Below are 20,731 nucleotides of genomic sequence, written 5' to 3' on the forward strand. Positions count from 1 at the left end.
GCTCATGCTCTTCATCAATATGCTATAATGTTCCCCTTTAGCAGTTTATGGCAGTACCACAGGCTTGAAATTGCAAGGGTGTAATGGATGATGATGGAAAGGTTCAAGAGGGAGATTGGGAATGTAAATCCAATGTGAGGAGCAGCTATGAAGCATAGAGAGGAATCAAAGATGACTCTGACTTCTGACTTGACCAACTAGTAAGGGATGGTGCCAAATATGGAACTCTGGTGGAAAAGATAGAAATTATTGGACACCTCATGTTTGATGTGTCTTTGGGACAAAAGGACTGCCAGGAGGCAATCAGAGATAGTAGTCTGGAGCTAGACTGGAGCAAGAATGAAATCTGAGCTAGAGATAGAGATTTTAGAGTTCTGATAGAAGTGTTAAAGGCTTAAGGAGAGCATGTAGAATAGACAGGCTGAGAGCAGAGCCTGGGGAGAGCAGAGCCATCATCATTTAGGGAATAAGTACAGAAAAAGTATCCAGCAGAGAAGACTGACAGAGGTGGCCACAAAGCTAAGATGCTAGGAGAGAGCCGTGTCATGCAAGCCCAGGAAGGAATTTCAACAACGACAAATTTATCTTAAATGCCACTAGAAAGTCAGTCCTGTGAAGCCATGGAACATGTCTGTTTTGTGCACCAATGTACCCTCGAGCCTAGAGGCCTGGCACATGGTAAATGGTCAAAAACATGAACTGAATATGAGTAAGAAAAGAAACCAACAGTATCAAATACCACACAACGTTCTGGGAAGACAAAGACTGAGAAGTCACCATTTTATTTAGCAACCTAGGGTGTGACAATCTTGTTCAGAGCGGTTTCAGTGTACTAGTGGGGTGAAAGCAAAATGGAAGTGGCTTAAAATAGACAGCAAGAATGTTTTCGCATACGACTTTTCTACTTTTTTATTTAAAAAATTCTTAATAGTTGACAGGAGGTGAGGAAGTTGCAGCCACCGGTCCAGCCGATTCTTGGAGGAACCTTCGTTACGCAGGGAAGGAGGAACCTGGAGCTGCAATTACAAGGGGGCACGAGACGAAAGGGCGTTTCCTTAGCAGGGGAGGAAACTTGCTCCGTCCACCGCTCAATCTCCGGGACCTAGCACATACTGGAAACCTCACGGGCCCTCGATAAAGCCTCGAGCTGCCCGGCGGCGGGCTCGCAGGACGCTGCGGAACACGGGTGGGCGATGGAGCCTTTCCTTTCGGATCAGGTGGCGACAACCAAGGCTCAGCCGGTCCCAGGCAGCGCAGCGCCCTCGCCCTAAGCTCATCCACCTTGGACCGTGCGGGAAGCAGGAACCCGAGCGCGGACACCGGCGGTCGCCGGAGAGGACGGCGGGCGGGGGACGGGACAGGAGGCAAAGCTCCGCCCGGTGACAGGCTTTCCTCTCCAGCCTCCCCGTTTCCCGCAGGCCCCCCCCCAGGCGTCTCCGGTTCCCCGCACGCCTTGGGGTGGAGCGGAAGTGACGCGACGCGCAGCGCGTGATTGGCGGAAGCAGAAATTGCTTTGCGGCCGGCACGGAAATTGCTTTTCTTTCGGCTTCCGCTCCTGGTCCATGTGAGAGAGAGACAGGGTACCGAGATGAGCGCGGCCGGGGTTGCGGAAAGGTGAGGGGTGAAGACTGGAGCGGGGGTTGTGGGTGTCGTTGGGGGTCAGGTTCCCCGGCTTCTGCTAAGTGGGAGCTTTTAACAGACAACAGTTGTTCCTCTTCCAAGACCTCACCATTCATTACGATTTTCGCGATAGCATCCGTGAAAAGTCCTTTTAATTTCATTTAATTCGCTCCCTCCGCTCCGCAGCTTTTTAGCCTCATCCCTGTTGGTCCTGATGTGGCCTGTCCCTGTCCAGCTAATTTGTTGTACTTTACTCGTCACGTGACTCCTTTTTCTGCTGCTACCGCTGGGGCACGGGGAGTGCCTGCGTTATAAATACCCCTTATTCTGGGAACCTTTGCTGATAGGAGTCATTTTCTCCTCTGATGCTTCATTCCCCCCCATAGTGTCACTAAATATAATCCGTTTAGTAAAGGTTGCCTTGTAAAGATTGATATATACTGTTAGGTACTAATAGAGTCTGTAATTTGGTTCAGGGTACCAGTCTCCTTAGTTAAGCGTCTACTTTGCCGAGGAAGCCCCAGGGAAAATAGCTTACTTGGCTGCTTTCGTCCAATTCCCTCTTTCCCCATTTCTGGGAACAAGTGATCAACTTGTCACTTTTGAGTAAGTTGCACCTATAAAGGTGTCTTCCGTGTGGAGGATGCTTAGGAATATTAATGGTGAAACTGCCTTGCCTCAAGGGTCAGAAACAGTGTCTTCTGTCACCTTACCTAGAGTCTGACATTTTTACAGCCTCCCGGATGCCCGTGGAAAATGCAATACCAATCACTGAAGAGGGTTACCTCTTTTTCATTTCATGCACTTCTATAGGGGTATCACCACCCAGTGCTCACCCCTTGGGGTTGATGCCTGACTTCAGGCTAAATTTAATGTCTTGACAAATTTCCAAAGATGCCCATGCTGTTTGGTTTGTGCCTCTTCCAGGGAACAGGGCTGTTCTGTGCTTAAAAACTGAAGTTATGTTCTTGAGATTGTTTTAATAGAAGTTATTTCAATTGATAATATTTCTCTTTTGTCTCCTTTAACAGCCTTCTGGCTTTAAGCCAACAGGAAGAATTAGAGGATTTGCCCAAAGACTATCCCTTGAGCCCCAGTGAAGATGAGGTGGGTGGCAACTACTATACTGCCTTCTCTGGTACCCCTTCTGCCTGGCAATTAGGATATACAGCACTTTCCTGGAAAGAAAAATTATGGCAACATTGTTTATATTTGTTATGGTGTTGCAAATAAGTTACAAAGTAATATAGTATCTCATGTATAAGTTACTGTATTAAGTGCTATGGAAATTGAAAGACTATAAGATACACTGTTTCCAAGTTGCCTAAGTATAGTTGAGTGTATAAGAACAAAACACATGATCTTCATTATATGAGTTCCGTATTTCCCAAGTTTGCATTTTTATAGAGTTATGTAATTACGAATCTTCCTCCACTTAAGATGGGATTACATCCTGATAAACCCATCATAGATTGAAAATATCATAAGTGGAAAATACATTCAATGCACCTAACTACTGAACATCATAGCTTAGTTTAATCTACCTTAAATTTGCTCTGAACACTTACATTAATCTACAATTGGGCAAAATCCTCTAACACAAAGTCTGTTTTATAATAAATGTGTGGAATATCTTATGTAATTCCTTGACTACTGAAAATAAAAAGTAGAATGGTTGTATGGGTACAGAATGGTTCTAAGCGTATTAGTTATTTACCCCTATGATCATGTGGTTGACCAGGAGGTGCAGCTCGCTGCCACCAGCCAGCATCCCAAGAATCATATCACATATTGCTAGCCTGGAAAAGATCAAAATTTAAATTTGAAATACAGTTTCTACTGAATGTGTGTCACTTTCTCGCCATCATAACGTCAAAAAATCATGTCAAACCATCATACGTAACAGACTGTGTCTGACTAAAATACGCATAGTTAAGCTGACTCTCCAACAGATTCTATAGGAATTCTGTCTATTCTCTTGACAAAACTACTTACATTGTGGGGGTTTTTGACATTAATGTTTCTGTGTCAGATCATACTATATATTCCATACAGAAACATTCTCATAGCACTTTTCTTCTCAAGACTGATTAAGACAGAAGCATGACATTAGCTACAGATCACTAGGCACTGTGGTCCTCATAATGAGGGAGTCTGGCTTTTGAAGCACTTCTTTGTTTCAGCTTGAATGCCTGCACACTAGACCTCACCTGATTCCCCAGTTCTCCACTGACCAAAATAGCAAAAAATTTTATATGGGCCTCAATTTCCATGCTGTCTTTTCCTTTTCATTATTGTTCTGATGGTTTTTCCTTTACTGTCTCTAGGAGGACATTGATGGAGAGAGAAAGCATCAAAAGCTTCTGGAAGCAATCAGTTCCCTTGATGGAAACAATAGGTAACATTCCCATCTGTTTGGACAGGCTATAATTAGCTGCTTCCATGAGACAGATCTGCAGCTAACATTTACTGAGTACTGGGGCGCCTGGCTGGCTCAGTCAGTAGAGCATGTGAATCTTGATCTCAAGGTTGTAGGTTTGAGCCCCATGTTGGGTGTAGAGATTACATAAAAAGTAAAAAAAAAAAAAATTTATTGAGTGCCTAAGACAATGAAGACACAAGTGTCAGCATCATTATTAAGAGCACATACTTTGAAGACAGACCGTGTAGGCAAATTTTTATCCTCTCTACACCTCAACTCTTCAAATAGAAAATAAGATTAATAATATTACCTACATCAGAGGGCCATCATGACATTTAAATGAGTTAATAAATGTAAAGATCTTAAGCCAATGCCCAGCATACAGTAACTGTGATGTAATTATTAGTGGTTATTGTGTTAGGCCTTTGCGCATTTTAATTCTTAATCCAAACTTACAGTCTTTTGAAGCATTGACTAGGCACTACTTATTGCCATTAGAGAAGGTAATTGACTTGCCCCAAAGTCACTTTCCTCATAAGTGACAGGTCCAGGATTCAGATCCAGGTGTGTTTGAATCCAAGTCCCAGTACCTTTTCCATTATGCCTATGTAATATTGCCTTGTGTTTTTGAAGGGCTGAGTCTACACTAAGAGATGGTTAGGGGCACCTGGCTGGCTCAGTTGGTAGGGCATCTGATTTTTGATTCCAGGGTCATGAGTTCAAGTCCCACATTGATCGTGGAACCTACTTAAAAAAAGAGATGGTGGGGCGCCTGGATGGCTCAGTCGGTTAAGCGGCCAACTTCGGCTCAGGTCATGATCTCACGGTGCGTGAGTTCGAGCCCCACGTCGGGCTCTGTGCTGACAGCTCAGAGCCTGGAGCCTGTTTCAGATTCTGTGTCTCCCTCTCTCTGACCCTCCCCTGTTCATGCTCTGTCTCTCCCTGTCTCAAAAATAAATAAAACGTTAAAAAACAAAAAAGAGATGGTTAGACTACGTAGTCCAGGATAGGAACAGATTTCCTGGTTTCTTTGTGACAAAACCTGATTCTAAAACAGAAATACATGAAACCAAAGCCTTCTTTGAAGAGAGAAGTGTTTGTTCTCCAGAAAAATGTGTTCATTCCTACTATATTCTGCTTTGCCTAATTTCAGGTGGAAATTGGCTGAGAGATCTGAGGCTAGTCTGAAGGTTTCAGAGTTCAATGTCACTTCTGAAGGTAAGTTAACAAAGGAAGTAATCAGTATATGGAGCTTGTTGAGTTACAAAAGCATCATGGTCGCTTCACCCCCACCGCCTGGAACTGTTTTTGATGTGGTTAATGGATCATACCATAAATACTTACCTGTGAGTGGGTGAATATAGGTAGTCAGATCCCCTTCAGTTTCTTCCAATTCTAGAAGAAAGCCCTAAAGGCTACAGTCAAGGTCTCCCACTGATGAGCTACCTCTAGGGTATAGGGACATGAATGAAGACAGATGCTTCATGGTTTCATTTTTATTTCAGTTCTTACAGTACTTTGAGTTGGGACAGGCAGATAATCTGCCAGAGTTCAGAGAAATCAAGTTACTTACTCAAGGGCCTTCACCTACTATAGTGTTTCTCAACCCATTTCCTTTATTGTTCCCTGAGAAACCTTTTTTTGGACATTTGTTTTTGATTGCCTCCCTCCCTCCCTCCCCACTCCCATCCCCACTCCCACAACAAGGAAATCAAATACTAAGGAATAAGATTTTGGTGAATAGGCTTGAGCTTTAGAGGAACACAAAACTTGAAAATATCTAAGATTTTTTTTTCACCACTCTCCTGCCTCCAGAACCAATTTTCATCCCTTGGGTGGGCAAGTAATACCTCCCCTAATGTGAATGAGTCATCTGGTAAATTGCAGAGTTGGGATTTTAACCTGATACCAAGTCTAGATGCCTTATCACCATATCCACAGTTTAGGCAGCTCTAATGAGTTCTGTGCTTCTAGTAACCACTAATGTAACCCCTCAGAACAAATAACAATGTATTCTTCAATCTTATTCATTCAACAAATACTTAATATGTTTCTACTATGTATTAGTTTCAAGGCAGTGTAGATACTGGGGCTACTATGAAGAATAAGACAGGAGACCCGCTTCCTGGGGTTTACCATGCTAGGGGGAGAGCAACTGGGGAGACGGTGAAGTGACTGACTGGCTGCTTCAGTTTGGCTGGGCCGTGTCCTTTAGAATGATGTAATTCCAAATATCAAAGGGAGCCACTGGAGGATTTTCAGCAGAATCCTGACCTGCCGTGATTTACAGTTTGAAAATCTAACTGGCTGCTGTGTGAAGAATGAAGGGCAGTGAGGCAGAAGTGGAAGCAGAATGACCAAGAGAAAAGCAAATGACTTTAAAATAAATCATTTTCTCCTCTCTTCCATCCTCTAACACATATGGGAATGTAGAATGATGGTGTCACTATGGCTGGCAGTTAAAGAGAATTCTTCCTGCTTCCCTGCACATCTGCCTGCCTACCAGCATTTTCTATGGAGGCATCTCCCTATGGTATATTGAGATTTTTGCCTCCTTTCTCGGTCTGACCAGAAAGTTTGGCCTTTCTGCAGGATCAGGAGAAAAGCTAGTCCTTTCAGATCTACTTGGGCCTGTTAAAACTTCATCCTCATTGGCTGCTGTGAAAAAGCAACTGAATAGAGTCAAATCAAAGAAGACTGTGGAGTTACCTCTTAACAAAGAAGAGGTTGAGCGGGTGAGTTATAGAGAAAGTGGTCCATTAAGGGGAAGAAATTGGACTGACAAGGAAAAATAGGGTAAGAAGGGAAGGAGGGGAAAAGCCTGACAAATGGGGGGAGGGCAAATCGTGATTGCCACAGAAAAGATTAAAACAAATCTCGGGGAAAATGCATCCTGAGGAGTAAGCAAGAGCTAGTCTCTAGCATGCTGACTGTTTCTTAGGCTAAGAAACATTGGCTCCTAATTCTCTGCTGGTCCTTTGAGTTCAACGCTTAATTTCATGGCTCTTTCCTTTTGTGTACTTTGCTTCAGATCCACAGAGAAGTGGCATTCAATAAAACCTCACAAGCCCTCTCCAAATGGGATCCCATCATTGTGAAGAACCGGCAAGCAGAGCAGCTGGTTTTTCCCCTGAAGAAAGAGCAGTCAGCCTTCGCTCCCATCGAACATGTGCTCAGCAGCTGGAAGGTGAGCGCACACAAGGAGCTGCACCTGGGCGGGTGAGGGTGCACTGCCTGCCATCCATGTGACTGGGGCCTCATAGGCCAAAATCCCAGCTGCGGTCTCTTCGTGTCACAGGCAAGGAAAGGGGAGGGGGGTAGTAGGACTCATTGTCAGTCACAGAATAGTCAGAATAGCTCTGTAGTCACCCTTCAGCCATTTGTAGCACACAGCATGTGGTTATTTTCATGTTTTTGTGTGAAAACGTGATTGCCGGTAGCAAGGGAACATGATGTTTTCTTTTTCACACCCCAGTTTTAAAAAAGGTTTTTTTTTTTTAAATTTTTTTAAGTTTATTTATTTATTTTGAGAGACAGAGAGTGAGAGCAAGCACATGTGCAGGGTGACGGGCGGAGAGAGAGAATCCCAAGCAGGTTCCACATTGTCAGTGCAGAGCCTGATGCGGGGCTTGAACTCATGAGCCGTGAAAGCATGACCTGAGCCAAGATCAAGAGTCAGACGTTTAACCAACTGAGCCACCCAGGTGCCTCTAGAAAGCTTTTAAAGCCACATTCTGACCTGGGGAAAATCAGGAAATCAGGAGCTCAGCAGCATTAATGAGCCTTGGTAGGACTATGTATGAGCAGTAGAACCAAAGTTTGCTTGTAAAGGAATCCCACAATAAAATGTAACGTATTGTGAATAATGACAAGAATCTTAGCAAATAACTCATTATGATCAAGCTGCAGAAAATAAAAAAGATATCTTAGAGCTGGGTTGTCCAAACACTGATCTTTGGCAAATTTTTTATGCGTCTGAAGCAAAAGAATAATGGTGAGAGTAGCAGATGTAAGTTTAGCAGCTCTTCTTTATTATGAAGTTATCCTTTCCATTTTAATAGTGTTGAAATAGCTTTTCTTTATGAAATGATAGCAGTAGTAAATGATGGGACTGGGGGTGGAACAGTAGTTATGGCCTCGTTGGTAATCCTATGTTGGTCCCCAAAGTCTCAACTTTTATTCTGTGAACAATTTCGGTACAATTACTTTCTTTTCCAATACACTGTTGGTTATGGAGTCTATAATGGGGCATTTTGTTTTAAGTAGGAATAGTCAAAAACAGCAGTGCCCAAAACGTGGATAGATGCCCTGTTTATGTTTTCTTCTCTGCTTTCTAAGAATCCAGAAATAATAGTGTTCTATGTGTCGGGAAGTTGAGCTAATTAAAGCTAATCAAAGTAAACATGGCTTGCTGCCATAGCTAAACATTGAGCAAGTTGTTGCTTATTACGGGGATAAGCTCTGTTTCTCATATTGTTGTTGAAGTCACTACCATTCTCTTTCTAGGATGCTTCCTTTTCCACATGAAAAAGAGATCAGGTTTAAAGTGTGGCTGCGGGATAGAAGGGAGACTTTAGGAAAAAAATAAGAGGTAATAACAATTTGCAGGATTCAAAAATAAAAAGTATAGAAGATACAGAGTGAAAAGTCGGACCCTACCCCTATCCCCCATCCATGGTTTTTACCCCTGTACTCACTTAGAAGTAACCATTTTATAAGTTTTTTGTTGTTAACCTAAGAGTTTGCTATATTCGTGTTTACCTTGTTTTTTAAATTTATATATGTATATATATATATATATTTATACACACACACACGTTTTTCAGTGTCTATTTTGAGAGAGAGTGCACGTGCATGCACAAGCAGAGAGGGGCAGAGAGAGAGGATCCCAAGCAGGTCCACGCTGTCAGAGAAGAGCCTGATGCAGGGCTCGAACCCAAAACTGCGAGATCATGACCTGAAATCAAGTTGAAATCAAGAGTTGGACACTTAACCAACTGAGCCACCCAGGCGCCCCACCTTGGTTTTTTTTTTGTTGTTTTTTTTTTAATCACAAAAGTAGTGCACTACTATGCATTGTTCTGCAAATGACAATGACAGTGTGATCTTAGAGATAGCTGGAAAATGCCTGGCTGGTTATTAAACATGAGATGGTGGAGGAGTAGCTTGCACTAAGAATGGCACAGCCTCTGCTTTCCAGAAACTCCCTGTGCAAGACTGAGTGGAGTGCCCCCACATGCTGTACATGAATCTACTGTACCATTTATTGGAAGATTCGTTTTGAAGAAATTAGGCCAGAATGGCACACAGCAATAAGGAAACGCTTGGTCAGAGGTTGCTTTCTGGCTAGCAGCTGTGCTGTCTTCTTACAGCTTAGAGAGTGCAAAGTACCAAGGACTCTGGAGATTAAGGATCCAAAAAGTCTACACTATCATTTGGCCCAGCTTCCTAAAATTCCATTTCACTCCAAGAAGATTTAAATGGGATAATGCATGAGAAAGCATTTGTAAACTGCGAAGTGCTAGAAATGATGTAAGGTAACTTCCACCCTCTAGCAGCCTACACTAGCATTACCCAAAGTGTTCTCAAAAGTTTAGTTTTTCAGTATGCCCTCAAAAAGGTAGGGTTCCATTGCTAGAAAATGTTGCGTGCCCCTGCTGGAGATTAGCAGCTCATGATATATACTAGCCTTTTAAAGGTTATGAGAAGACACTAAAGAAACCCCTCTGACCTACTCTAGTCCAGAGTGTACAAACAAAAATCAAGTAAGTTTCATTTTGCACCTTAAAAAAATAAATCTTGTTAGCTGGTGAGGCACATGCTTTGGGAAGAGCTGGTCTCCACTGCTTCCTGCGTTCTCCCACCTTTTTCCCGACTACCCCACTGACTCTTCTCGAGGGCATTAGTGAGAGGCCTCTGAATCGCCAGATCCCAAGCCCTTTGAGTCTTCAGCCTATTTGACACTGTTGACACATCACATTGGTTAAAAAAAAAAAAAAAGAAAAAAAGCTCTCCTCCTTTGGCTCCTGTGGTGACATACTCCTGATTATTTTTTATGTATCCGACTGTTAGTTCTTATTATTGCTCTATAAATTCCATGGCTTTTGGCTGTCACCTGTGTATGCTTCAGGTCACTCTCAACACCTTCTGAGCTCCAGTCCCATATTCCATGTGGCCAGTAGGCCTCACCTGGGTCTCCCATATGCACCTTAAACTTCACACAAAACAAAGTCATCTTGGCATTTTCCTTCCCCAGACTCCCAAACCCTGAGCTGCGACCTTCATTCTGTAAGTCAGTCATTGGCATAACTCCCTACCCCAGTCCCTCGGGTTGGAAACCTGAGCCATTTGATTCCTCTTCCTCTTCCTCCCTTTTACTGCTGCCCCTTCCCAGCCCACAGTGGTGTGCTGCTCCTGTAAACTCTGTCCGCAGTGGCTCTCAGACCCCTGGTTCCTCCTCTGATTTTCATTTTCGCCCATCATTGGGCACTTCACACATAACCCCTTACACAGTCACCAGAATTTTCTTTCCAAAACAAAACTTAGTGTCACTCTCCCACTTAAAGTCCTTCAAAAGGCTCTCTATTTATAGAACAAGACAGAAGGACCTAGCGTCTTGGTTACCCTGGACTACACATTTTCCCTTGCATATCTCTCTTTTCCATAGATATGTTTTTATTTACCCTCATCTCCATTTGATCCCCCTACCTTTACAGAGTTGTACTTAATGCCTCAAAGCCTAATTCAAAAAGTCCTTCCCCAAGCCCAACCCACCTCCTAATCAAAATAAATTCTTCACTTCCTTTTTTGATTACTCCTATCATATAACTACCATGTAACCGATTACATTGCTAATGGTACATGCGTCTCTTCCCTCCGAAAGGCTGTGAGCTCTATGAGGACAGGAATGATCTTATTTGTGTATTCCTAGTGCCCTGCACAAGTGCCCGGAATGTAGCTCCAATCAATAAATGTTTGCAAAATTGAATTGGAAGGAGATTACAACATTGTATTATAAATCACTTTGTAGCCTGTGATTGATCACTACTGGCAAATACTAAAAATGAAAGAACATGCACCTTTACTATTCAGTAGAATAGGTTTATGGTTAAATCAATAGCACCGTGTAACGTGTGATGATGTGTGTTTATGCATTTGTCCAGAAATTTGTAAGTTTAATGCCGACCATGATGTATATGGCTGTTGAAGAAAACCACATATAATATATGCACAAGGTTAGAAACTGGCTCTGTTGCCTACGGCTGTCTTTGTGCCTTGCCAAAGTGGACCGTGGCACAATTGGCCTGATTATTTTAGCCACCTACACAGTATCAGTCAAGCAGTAAACAGCATCTTTTGTTGACATATGGAGTAACTGGTTTAGAGTCCATTCATTCATATGTAGAGACTACCTAGAATGCAAAGTTAACTGTAAACTAAGGAATTGGAGCCAAAGTTAGAAAATGGCTAGAGTTAAATTTGAACTGTCAGGGAGCTAAGACCTAACCTCCCCTTTCTTCTAGAAATATTCTTTAAGGGAGGCTTATAGGAGTCTTAGATTCCTAACTATACAGTAATACGCACACATGCTTCAAATATACAGGGACCATTTTGTTTTGCCACTATCAAAACTGACAATTTGGTACTGCTGTTCTTCTGTCCTACCAGCATTTACCTTAAAGGCATCCTGCTTTGATGCTTAAATGGATGGTATTCTGTTTTACATATTTTGGTAATCTGAACAGAGTGATCCCTTCAGTAATATTAAAGAGTAGGCTCAGAATCCAGTTGCTGACGTTGTCTTAAATTGGAAGAAAATAAGGCTTTATCCTACACAGCTGAACAGTGAGACTGGAACCCCTTCTCTTGCTGTAACAGCCAATCCTTTCCAGTTAGTGATTCGCATTATATTAATGTGTTGGGTTGTAGGATGGTCGTAGGATTGTAAACAGAGAGACTAGGAGCATGGTTTAAGACTGCGAATGTTATGTTACCTCCTTAAGGCAAGGACTCCCCTGGAGCAGGAAGTTTTTAACCTCCTCCATAAGAACAAGCAGCCAGTGACAGATCCTTTACTGACTCCTGTGGAAAAGGCCTCTCTCAAAGCCATGAGCCTGGAAGAGGTAAGTGTAATAGGCCCTATTATACGCCCAGACTTGTTCTGTTCCTTCCAGCATTTGCCCTCAAGCCCAGGAGTCACTGTAAATGTCATTCATTATAGGCTAAGATGCGCCGAGCAGAGCTTCAGAGGGCCCGGGCCCTGCAGTCCTACTATGAGGCCAGGGCTCGAAGAGAAAAGAAAATCAAGAGCAAAAAGTAAGGAGGCCCCTATTGAACTCGCCGTGGATTCCCTGAAAGAAAGTAAAGCGGCTAATCATGGGTCCTTAGGAAAGAACCTTTGACCTAGTAACTGGGGTCATATAGAAGAGGTCCCAAATAGGAATGACTGGGGTTTTTTTTTTTTTTTTCTTCTCAGTTGAACCTCATAGTTTTGCCTGCTTTGGTAGTGCCCTCTCCTCTGGCTTTGCCTTTCAGTCTTGGTCTTGCTAAAAAGAGGACTGTTCAATTACTTTCTCTCCCTTCCAGGACATCACGGAGTGGTTCTGCAGAATGAGCTCTGAATTCTACAGCTGTTGAGGCCAGTAGGGCTTCTTTCCTGCCTTTTTGCCTCTTTGGAACTTCTTCTACTCTTGCCTTGTGCTCTAGAAGCAGAGGGGACTCTTTGCTCTGCAGAGGTGTGCCCCTGGGGGCTGCAGGGACTGAGAGGCTTGCCAGTCCTCTCAGGTCCCAAACTGGTTCCCTATAGTCAGCCAGATCTGTGATGTCCATTCTAGCCCCTGCACAGGGAAACTCCTTGGGGAGCGGGAACACTTCTGTGTGTGGCATCAGTGTTTCAGCTGAGTCTCTGCCCTCTTACCCTGTAGGTATCATAAGGTTCTGAAGAAAGGAAAGGCCAAGAAAGCCCTAAAAGAGTTTGAGAAGCTGCAGAAGGAGAATCCTACTGCAGCACTGGAAGAATTGGAAAAAATCGAAAAGGCCAGAATGATGGTGAGGCTGCCTCTTGCCCCTACCCCTTGAACCGGCTTTCCCCCAAAAGTGGTAAGGATCTCACTGTACCCTTTCTTTCCAGGAGCGAATGAGCCTTAAGCACCAGAACAGTGGGAAATGGGCAAAGTCAAAGGCAATTATGGCCAAATACGACCTGGAGGTAAGAGACCGTCAGGGTGAGAGAAGAAATGGAATTGGAGGACAGAAAGGAAAATCAGTCCATAAGGATGCTAGCAGAAGCAGAGTTGGGGAAGAGCCCTGAGGAAGAATGGAAAAGCAGGATTCTGAAAAGGCATCAGAAAATCTCTAAGGCAGAGAGGAAAAGAACCAGAAATAAGGTGGAAAAGGAGAGATGAAAGGGAAACAGCATTGAAGGCAAGTCCAGTTAAAGGGTAGAGGAGCATTGTGGTTTTGTTTTGTTTTGTTTTTTTACCTTGTTTTATATGTTGATTTCCTTGAGGACAAAGACTTTGTCTCCCATTTGATTCCATAGCCATTAACACAGTGGTATAGGTGCAGTTTAAAGAGGCATCGGTAAGAAACACTTAAGTCAAATTGAGAGGAGGCAGCTTTAAGAAATGGACCAGGAGAGGTGTTGTTGCAGTCACTTAATGACAAGGTACTCGTGTTGTGACTCCTTCCTCCAGGCTCGCCAGGCTATGCAGGAACAATTGGCCAGGAACAAAGAACTGACGCAGAAACTCCAGGCAGCCTCTGAGAGTGAGGAAGAGGAGGGAGATGTGGAGGAAGAGGGTGAACTCCTTGTCCCTGATGCAGTGAATGAGATCCAGATGGATGCAGATGGACCGAACCCCTGGATGCTCAGGAATCACTCCAGCGGCACAAAAGAGGCCAGAATCCAGGACCCTGAGCAACTTCCAGAGCCTGTGGCCCATGAGACTCCTGAAAGTGAGGAAGAGGAAAGACCAGGGGCAGAGGAAGAAATTTTGCTGAACGAATTTGAGGAAAGGCGATCACGTAGGAAAAAGGCTGAGCTCAACCAGGACACCGAGCCGGGGAGCAGACAAGAGCCAAAAGGTGAGTTATGGTGGACTAAAATGGAGAACTGCCCAGGGCTAGTGCCGTGGGCGGGCTGCGAGAGGAAAAGTGTCCACGCACACGTGCTGCACAGTGATTAGGCCCTGGGTACCTTCCACAGAATGCCATGGGTCCCTGAAGAGAAGATTGATACATAGTAACTCTTTTTCTTCAAAGGCATTTAACACACAGTCATTTGCATGGCTGTACAATGTGTGTTCGGACATGTTTTCTGCTCTTGAGAGCCTATAGTTGTCAGAAAAAACTGCCCCATCCTTGAAGGGCAGGAGTTAACAAACCCAAGAGAACTGCCTGTGGTAGGATGGCAAGTCTGAGAGGCCGTTCATTCCCACAGACACAGGTGGATTTTGAGGCATTATGAAATTTCTTCAAATTACTGCCAAGTTTTCTGTTGTTTGTAAAGTAGGAGTGGCATTTTTAGCACTTCATAATGTTGGTTGGTATGTGCCGATATGGGGTGAGACTTTCTTGACAGGAACGAATGACTCCACAAACTACATGGTAAATTAGAATTGTCACCCAATGCTCAGATTCAGTTTGTATATTATATTTTGTGTTATCTTAAGGAGATTTTATATTAACAACCTTAACACCCTTGAGACAGGTCAGAAAGCTCCCGTCTTGGCAAGAAACTCCGCTTAGGAAACTGCATTCAGAAATCACTTGGCTTTCTGGACAAATTCTTGCGTCTGATTTTATTTCCTGTAAGAATAATGCATTCAGATGATGGCAAGAATCTGTTTTTCCATGAAAAAAAAAATTGTTTCTAAAGAGCTGTCATTTAGAATGTGTTGCAGGCCCTTTACTTTGGGTTCTCAGAGAGTTCTGGGATTAATGGTTATAAGCAGTCACTTCCAAGAGGACTTTGGAAAGCCGCACTGCAGGCTGAGATTGTGTGGCAGTCCTTATAGGACCACAGAACAGCAGCTGTATTGTCCTAAGCCTCAAAAGATGGTCATCTAGCTAAATGTATTGAGCACTTGTTTGTGGTATGAAAGGTGGATTTGGATTTCCTTGGATGACAGATAAATAGAACATTCCCAAACCTTTAGGTTCAGGGAAACCATGTCCTAAAATAGTAGGAAGTTGTAGACCCCAAATAAAATGAGCAAGGACACTTGCTCCTTGAGGAATAAACATACGTGTATCCAAAGGCCATATTTAAGTAGCTTCTTAGAGTGGCTTTAAGCCAAAGCTAGAGAGCAGGATGAACTTGGGAATGGAGGTGACTCGAGTCAGTGCAAAAAAGAGTTTAGAAGTGTGTCGCTGCCATATTTCCCTCCAGGCTCTCAGAAGCTAGTGGTATTGCTCACATGTTGCTTGTGACTGGAAAATGCCAAGTGACTTGACTTGGCCACAGCAGAGTGTGAAATGCTGCTTTAAGATAAACAGTGCTGGGGGTGCCTGGGTGGCTTAGTCAGTTAAGGGTCTGATTCACTTTTGGCTCAGGTCATGATCTCACAGTTGTAAGATTGAGCCCCACATTGGGCTCTGCACTGAGTGTGGAGCTTGCTTGGGATTCTCTCTGTCCCTCTGCCCCTTTCCCCCACTCCTGTGCTCACTCTCTTTTTCTCTCTCTAAAGTAAAAAACAAAATAAAGATAAAAAAAAAGCTGGATTTGGTTTTTACAAATAGGAAATGACAGTGTAAATTACAAATAGTAAATCATCACATTTTTATAAATTGCAATGAAGTTGCATTCCGAGACTACCTGTTAAAATGACTTTTTTAAAATTTTGAACTTGGGGCCGTCTCTCCAAGCAGGGTTTACTGTGTGCAGCAATGAAGCCACAGTTCCAGTTATGCAGTGAATCACTGGCATAGCTGGGAATAGGACCCAGGACATCTGCTTCCAAACGTGCCACCTTTAACTACTAAACTCTATTGCCTGCTACTTAACAGGCAATGATTAGTGAACTCTCCAAGAGATCTAGTGAATGGAATCGTCTCTTCCCCATCATGCGTAGCCCTGTGAATGGGAGCACCTAAATGCTCATTGTTAAGTGTGCTCAGTAAATGCTCATTGACAAGGCAACTTCCAGCCTCCTTTTCTGACAGGTTTCATTTCTTCCCTCAGATTCTAGCAGCCAGGAGGTGCTGTCCGAATTGAGGGCACTGTCTCAGAAACTCAACAAGGAAAACCAGTCTGGGAAGCAGAAAGTGAGTTCAGCGAGGACAGTTCGGGTAGTCCAGAGAAAGGACCCTACTGAGGAAGAAGAGGAGCCCCTGTTGCTGCACAGGCCGGAGAGAGCACAGACTGTGGAAAATCTAGAAGAGCTGGGCAAAGAGGGGTGTTTTCAAAATAAGGAGGTTCCCAGGTCTGTGTTAGAAGGGCAGCAGCTGGAGAGGAACCCAAATAATCATCCTGGTGCTCCCAAGGAAAAGAAAAAGAAGGAGCAAATGATTGATCTACAGAACCTCCTAACCACGAAATCTCCTTCTGTGAAGTCTTTGGCAGTGCCCATGACAATAGAGGAGCTGGTGAGCAGAGCCAGGGGCATGGGCTATTGTGGGGGATCACCACTGGGGCAGGAAGTGTCCTTGCACAAGGAGTAGAATCAGTGAAGTTGTGTTGTGCTGGGGGCACATTTCAGTAGTGGAAAGGTCCAGAATAATATGGGGCCGGGCCAGTCCCAGTGACAGTTTAATAGATGCAAATATGTGAGTGCTGCTGAGATTCCCACATCTTAAATCCTGAGCCACCAAACCCTCCGTGGGGTGACTGTAAAACTGCCCTCAGAGGAAAGAGGGAGGCACTCAAAGCTCTGCTCAGATCCCAGGCAGGATGACTCAAAGGTATAGTTGTTGAGCTATTGCCAAGGTTTTGCTCTTATTCACTGGGATCTGAAATGGTCCAAGACTCCCTGGTTAACTAATTGAAACTGCTTCAGTGAGGAGCCCTGGTGCCTGGTGCCCGTCTTTTCAGGGATGTGAGCCGGAGGACACCCACGTTCTAGCCAGGCCACTTGGAGCTCCTCCTCCTAACGCAGGTCATTCCTTCCTCCACACTGCAGCTTCCTTACTGTAAGCTTAAAATTATGTCTATGACAATGAGTTAGGGAGATTTACCCTAGAGAGAAGAAAATCAAAGTGTGATTGGCTAACCAATTCACTTATACTGCAAGACCATCATTGTTCAGCGCTTTTCCCCTAGGGGGCGCTAGAATGTCACGACCCAAAATTTAAACGTTTCTTGCCAGGAATCATAGCTCTTCAGGCAAGCTGTAGCTCTCACTCTTATTTCTTCCCAGGAAGATGAAGAGGAGAGAGATCAAAAGCGGATGATAAAGGAAGCTTTTGCTGGAGATGATGTCATCAGAGACTTCTTAAAAGAGAAGAGGGAAGCTGTGGAGGCGAGTAAGCCAAAGGACGTGGACCTGACTCTGCCTGGCTGGGGCGAGTGGGGTGGTGTGGGCCTGAAGCCCAGTGCCAAGAAAAGACGCCGGTAAGAACAGGGAAGAAAGCCTGTCAGAAGTGCACCAGGTTCTCCCACTTCACCCTCCTGCGTCCTCCCTGCCCTTTTGACTAAGTCTTTAATGCTCTTAGTCAGACATCCCACTGTTCTGCTTTCCAGGTTTCTCATTAAAACCCCTGAGGGTCCTCCAAGAAAAGACAAGAATTTGCCAAATGTGATTATCAATGAGAAGCGAAATGTTCATGCAGCAGCTCATCAGGTGAGGGAGAGAGAAATTCTTTGCTGCCTCACTCTCTTGCTTGGGAGGAATATTCTAGCACTCTGTGGTAAAGAGCGATGTGTGATCTTGACCACAGAATCAAAGCTGTTCTCTTTTTCATGGACTGGCTCTGAGATGAATAATTCCAGATTGATTTCTGCTGTTTTAATTTCTGACTGGCAAGAGGTTGAGGCTTAAACAGTAATCTTTGCAGCAGTGGTGAGGCCCCCAAATCAGGTTTTTCAGCTAGTACCCCAGATAATTCTGATGCAATTGGATCTCACCAAACTAAGAATTACTGTTCTTCACACTTGTCTTTATAGTCAGGATAATGTTGAGAGGCTATAGGTTTGAGCTGCATCTTAAGAAAAAGAAGACAAACCGGTACTCATTCAGGACAGCGAATGGAATTAAAATTGTGTGTTATGACAAACCAGGGATATTTACCAAAGAGAAGCAAATTTGAGCATGATCATGGTCTGCAAGTACGTTGAAGGCCATCATGTGGAGTGCAGTCACATAAGGTAGCAGTTAGAGGAAAAGCAATGCATTCAGTTCAAGGAGAAACTTTGTGGGGCGCCTGGCTGGCTCAGTCGGTAGAGCATGCAGGTTTTGATGTCGGGGTCATGAGTTTGAGCCCCATGTTGGGCAAGGAGCCTACTTTAAAAAAAAAAAAAAAAAAGGAAAAAGCTTTCTGCCAGTCCAGAGGGAGAATGGGAACATGTGTAGAGGGGACTCAGGAATGAGATTGAACTCCATGACTTTTATGTTTCCTTCTGAAAGTCTGTGACCCTGAGATCTGTCCCCAGCCAGTACAATCTTGAAATGAGTTGTAGTTTTTCTTCTGAGAAAGAGGGGGAACTGTTTAATAAGTACAAAAGAGAGGTAAGAAATTATCGTTTCAGCAATACTCTACTGATCTTATTTTGCGAACCAATCCCTGCAGAAATGGAATCGTAACCACTGTAATCCCACTTGAAGATCTATAACCAGAAAATAGGCAATGAACAGGCAATTATGGGATAAATGAGAGAGAAAAAGCATGCTTCACCAGGCCAGGAAGGGCAGCATGGACCTCAGTAAAATCACCCCTCCCCGCTAGGAGCCTTGCCTTAAAAAAAAAAAAATACAGTCACAGGAAACTGACAGTTTTCCAAGAATCTCCCTGATTTTCCTCATCTTTTTAATAAGCTATAGACTTCAGGTCCCAGCATGCAATAGAATACAGTGTGCTTGAAGCTGAAGGAAAAAAGAAAAGCCTCCCAAGACTGAATATTTTGCCCACGTGTTTTTTTTCTCTTGATTTACATGACATGCACAGATCTAGCCATCTACCCCAATAAGACATTCCCTCAACCTAGAGACCATCTGTGTCCTTCACCACCATCAGGACCCCCGGGCAGTACTCAGCTTCTCTTGAGTGTTTCACTGAATATCTCCAGAGACTACTGTTCGTAACTTCCTGATTTTTCTCATGTTTTTTTCCCTCTTCTCTAGCCCTCAGAGGTAGTGTTTAAGGATTATTTAAATGTCTAAAGTAGCACATTTGGAAGCTACTAAAGTAGCAGGTTTGGAATGGAGAATAGTACTAGGCAAGGAAAGGAACCCTGGGTTCTGTTCTCATTCACTGCTCATTTTACGCAATTTACTTGCATACATCACTTCCCCTCTCTAAGCCAAATTCTGGGACCAAGGAAGATGACCTTTGCCATTATCTAGGCCCTTCCATCTCTGACGTTCTGTGATGCCAAAAGAGGATGAAGCTAACTGAGCATCACAGCCTGGTATAGTTCAGGATTCATGGCAAACCTTAAAACATAAATCCTGTTTATCAAGGAGAAGAGATTGAGAGCTTGAAGAGGGTAGGAGGGCCACAACATTCCCAGGGACCCACAAATGTCCAGATGCTTCTTGCAGTCACAGCATTGTATAAGAAGACCCACTTAGGAACAGCAGCCCTGGAGCTAGTGTAGCGTTCCTACACTACAGGAATGGGGTCAGGGTGGTTTTTCAGTTCCTAGATCGTTGGGTAAGCCTTGGGGGCTGTCTAGTCCCAATTAGTCCCCTCCACTCCCAGATGTCCTCAAGCAGATTGGGACTTCTAAGGTTAGATTGGGCGCATTGGGATGCCTTGGCCTCTCAGTTGCTTCACTCACTGAAGCCATGTATACCTGTGGCCTGTGCCCCAAACTACCTGCCATTAGAGTTTACCAACTGCACCCCAGGTCTGGCTTGTGACAAGTCACTCTGCCTTCCTTTCCAGGTGCGGGTGCTTCCATATCCATTTACCCACCATCAGCAATTTGAAAGGACCATCCAGACCCCTATAGGATCTACATGGAACACCCAGAGGGCCTTCCAAAAGCTTACTATGCCCAAAGTTGTCACCAAGCCAGGGCACATCATTAAGCCTATAAAAGCAGAGGATGTGGGCTACCGGTCTTCCTCAAGGTCGGACCTCTCTGTTGTACAGAGAAATCCAAAACAACTCACTGTACGTCACAAAAAACAGCTGAAGAAAAACTCTATAGATTGAGTTCCTGGAGGAATGATGTCTTGGTGCCCAGAACTAGGAGCCCCAACTGCTCCTCCATTATCCCAGTTTTACTCCAAGCTGCAGGATCAATTCCAAGACTGGCTTAGCACACTGTGAGTGTAGTTGAGCTGTATTTTAGAAATAAATGCATTTTTATCTATTTAACTGGAGTGTATTCTGTGTTGTCACACATCAGACAAGACACCTTTGGGTGCTCCCCATTGCATTTTTCCAGCCACACTTGTTAGGGAAGCCTCATTTTCTCACCAAGGATTATATAGTTAGTCCTAAAACAAAGTGGAGAGAAGTTACCATAGCCTATGATCTTAAATATATTATCAGATACAATCCACTATAAATAACCAATTGGAA

The 20,731-nt window shown here is 43.9% G+C and overlaps 1 protein-coding gene across 1 annotated transcript; it reads left to right on the top strand.

Annotated features, from left to right (window-relative positions):
* The first annotated feature begins 1,089 nt into the window (after nucleotides 1-1,089).
* Nucleotides 1,090-20,524, top strand: UTP14A (UTP14A small subunit processome component). The gene is made up of 15 exons (XM_015079737.3): nucleotides 1,090-1,614; nucleotides 2,652-2,727; nucleotides 3,948-4,018; nucleotides 5,196-5,260; nucleotides 6,635-6,777; nucleotides 7,074-7,229; nucleotides 12,046-12,165; nucleotides 12,264-12,358; nucleotides 12,967-13,090; nucleotides 13,173-13,250; nucleotides 13,738-14,128; nucleotides 16,227-16,630; nucleotides 17,401-17,594; nucleotides 17,724-17,823; nucleotides 20,087-20,524. The coding sequence occupies exons 1-15, from the start codon at nucleotides 1,589-1,591 to the stop codon at nucleotides 20,357-20,359; spliced, it is 2,316 nt and encodes a 771-aa protein (XP_014935223.2). The 5' UTR covers nucleotides 1,090-1,588; the 3' UTR covers nucleotides 20,360-20,524.
* The last annotated feature ends 207 nt before the right edge of the window (nucleotides 20,525-20,731 follow it).

This window comes from Acinonyx jubatus, chromosome X (assembly GCF_027475565.1).
Source record: "Acinonyx jubatus isolate Ajub_Pintada_27869175 chromosome X, VMU_Ajub_asm_v1.0, whole genome shotgun sequence".
Taxonomy (NCBI): domain Eukaryota; kingdom Metazoa; phylum Chordata; class Mammalia; order Carnivora; family Felidae; genus Acinonyx; species Acinonyx jubatus.

Coding starts and splice junctions, on each gene's coding strand:
- UTP14A (XM_015079737.3), top strand. CDS start 1,589: ATGAGCGCGGCCGGGGTTGCGGAAAG. Junction 14,129..16,226: donor GAGCAGACAAGAGCCAAAAG/GTGAGTTATGGT, acceptor TTCTTCCCTCAG/ATTCTAGCAGCCAGGAGGTG. Junction 16,631..17,400: donor CCATGACAATAGAGGAGCTG/GTGAGCAGAGCC, acceptor ATTTCTTCCCAG/GAAGATGAAGAGGAGAGAGA.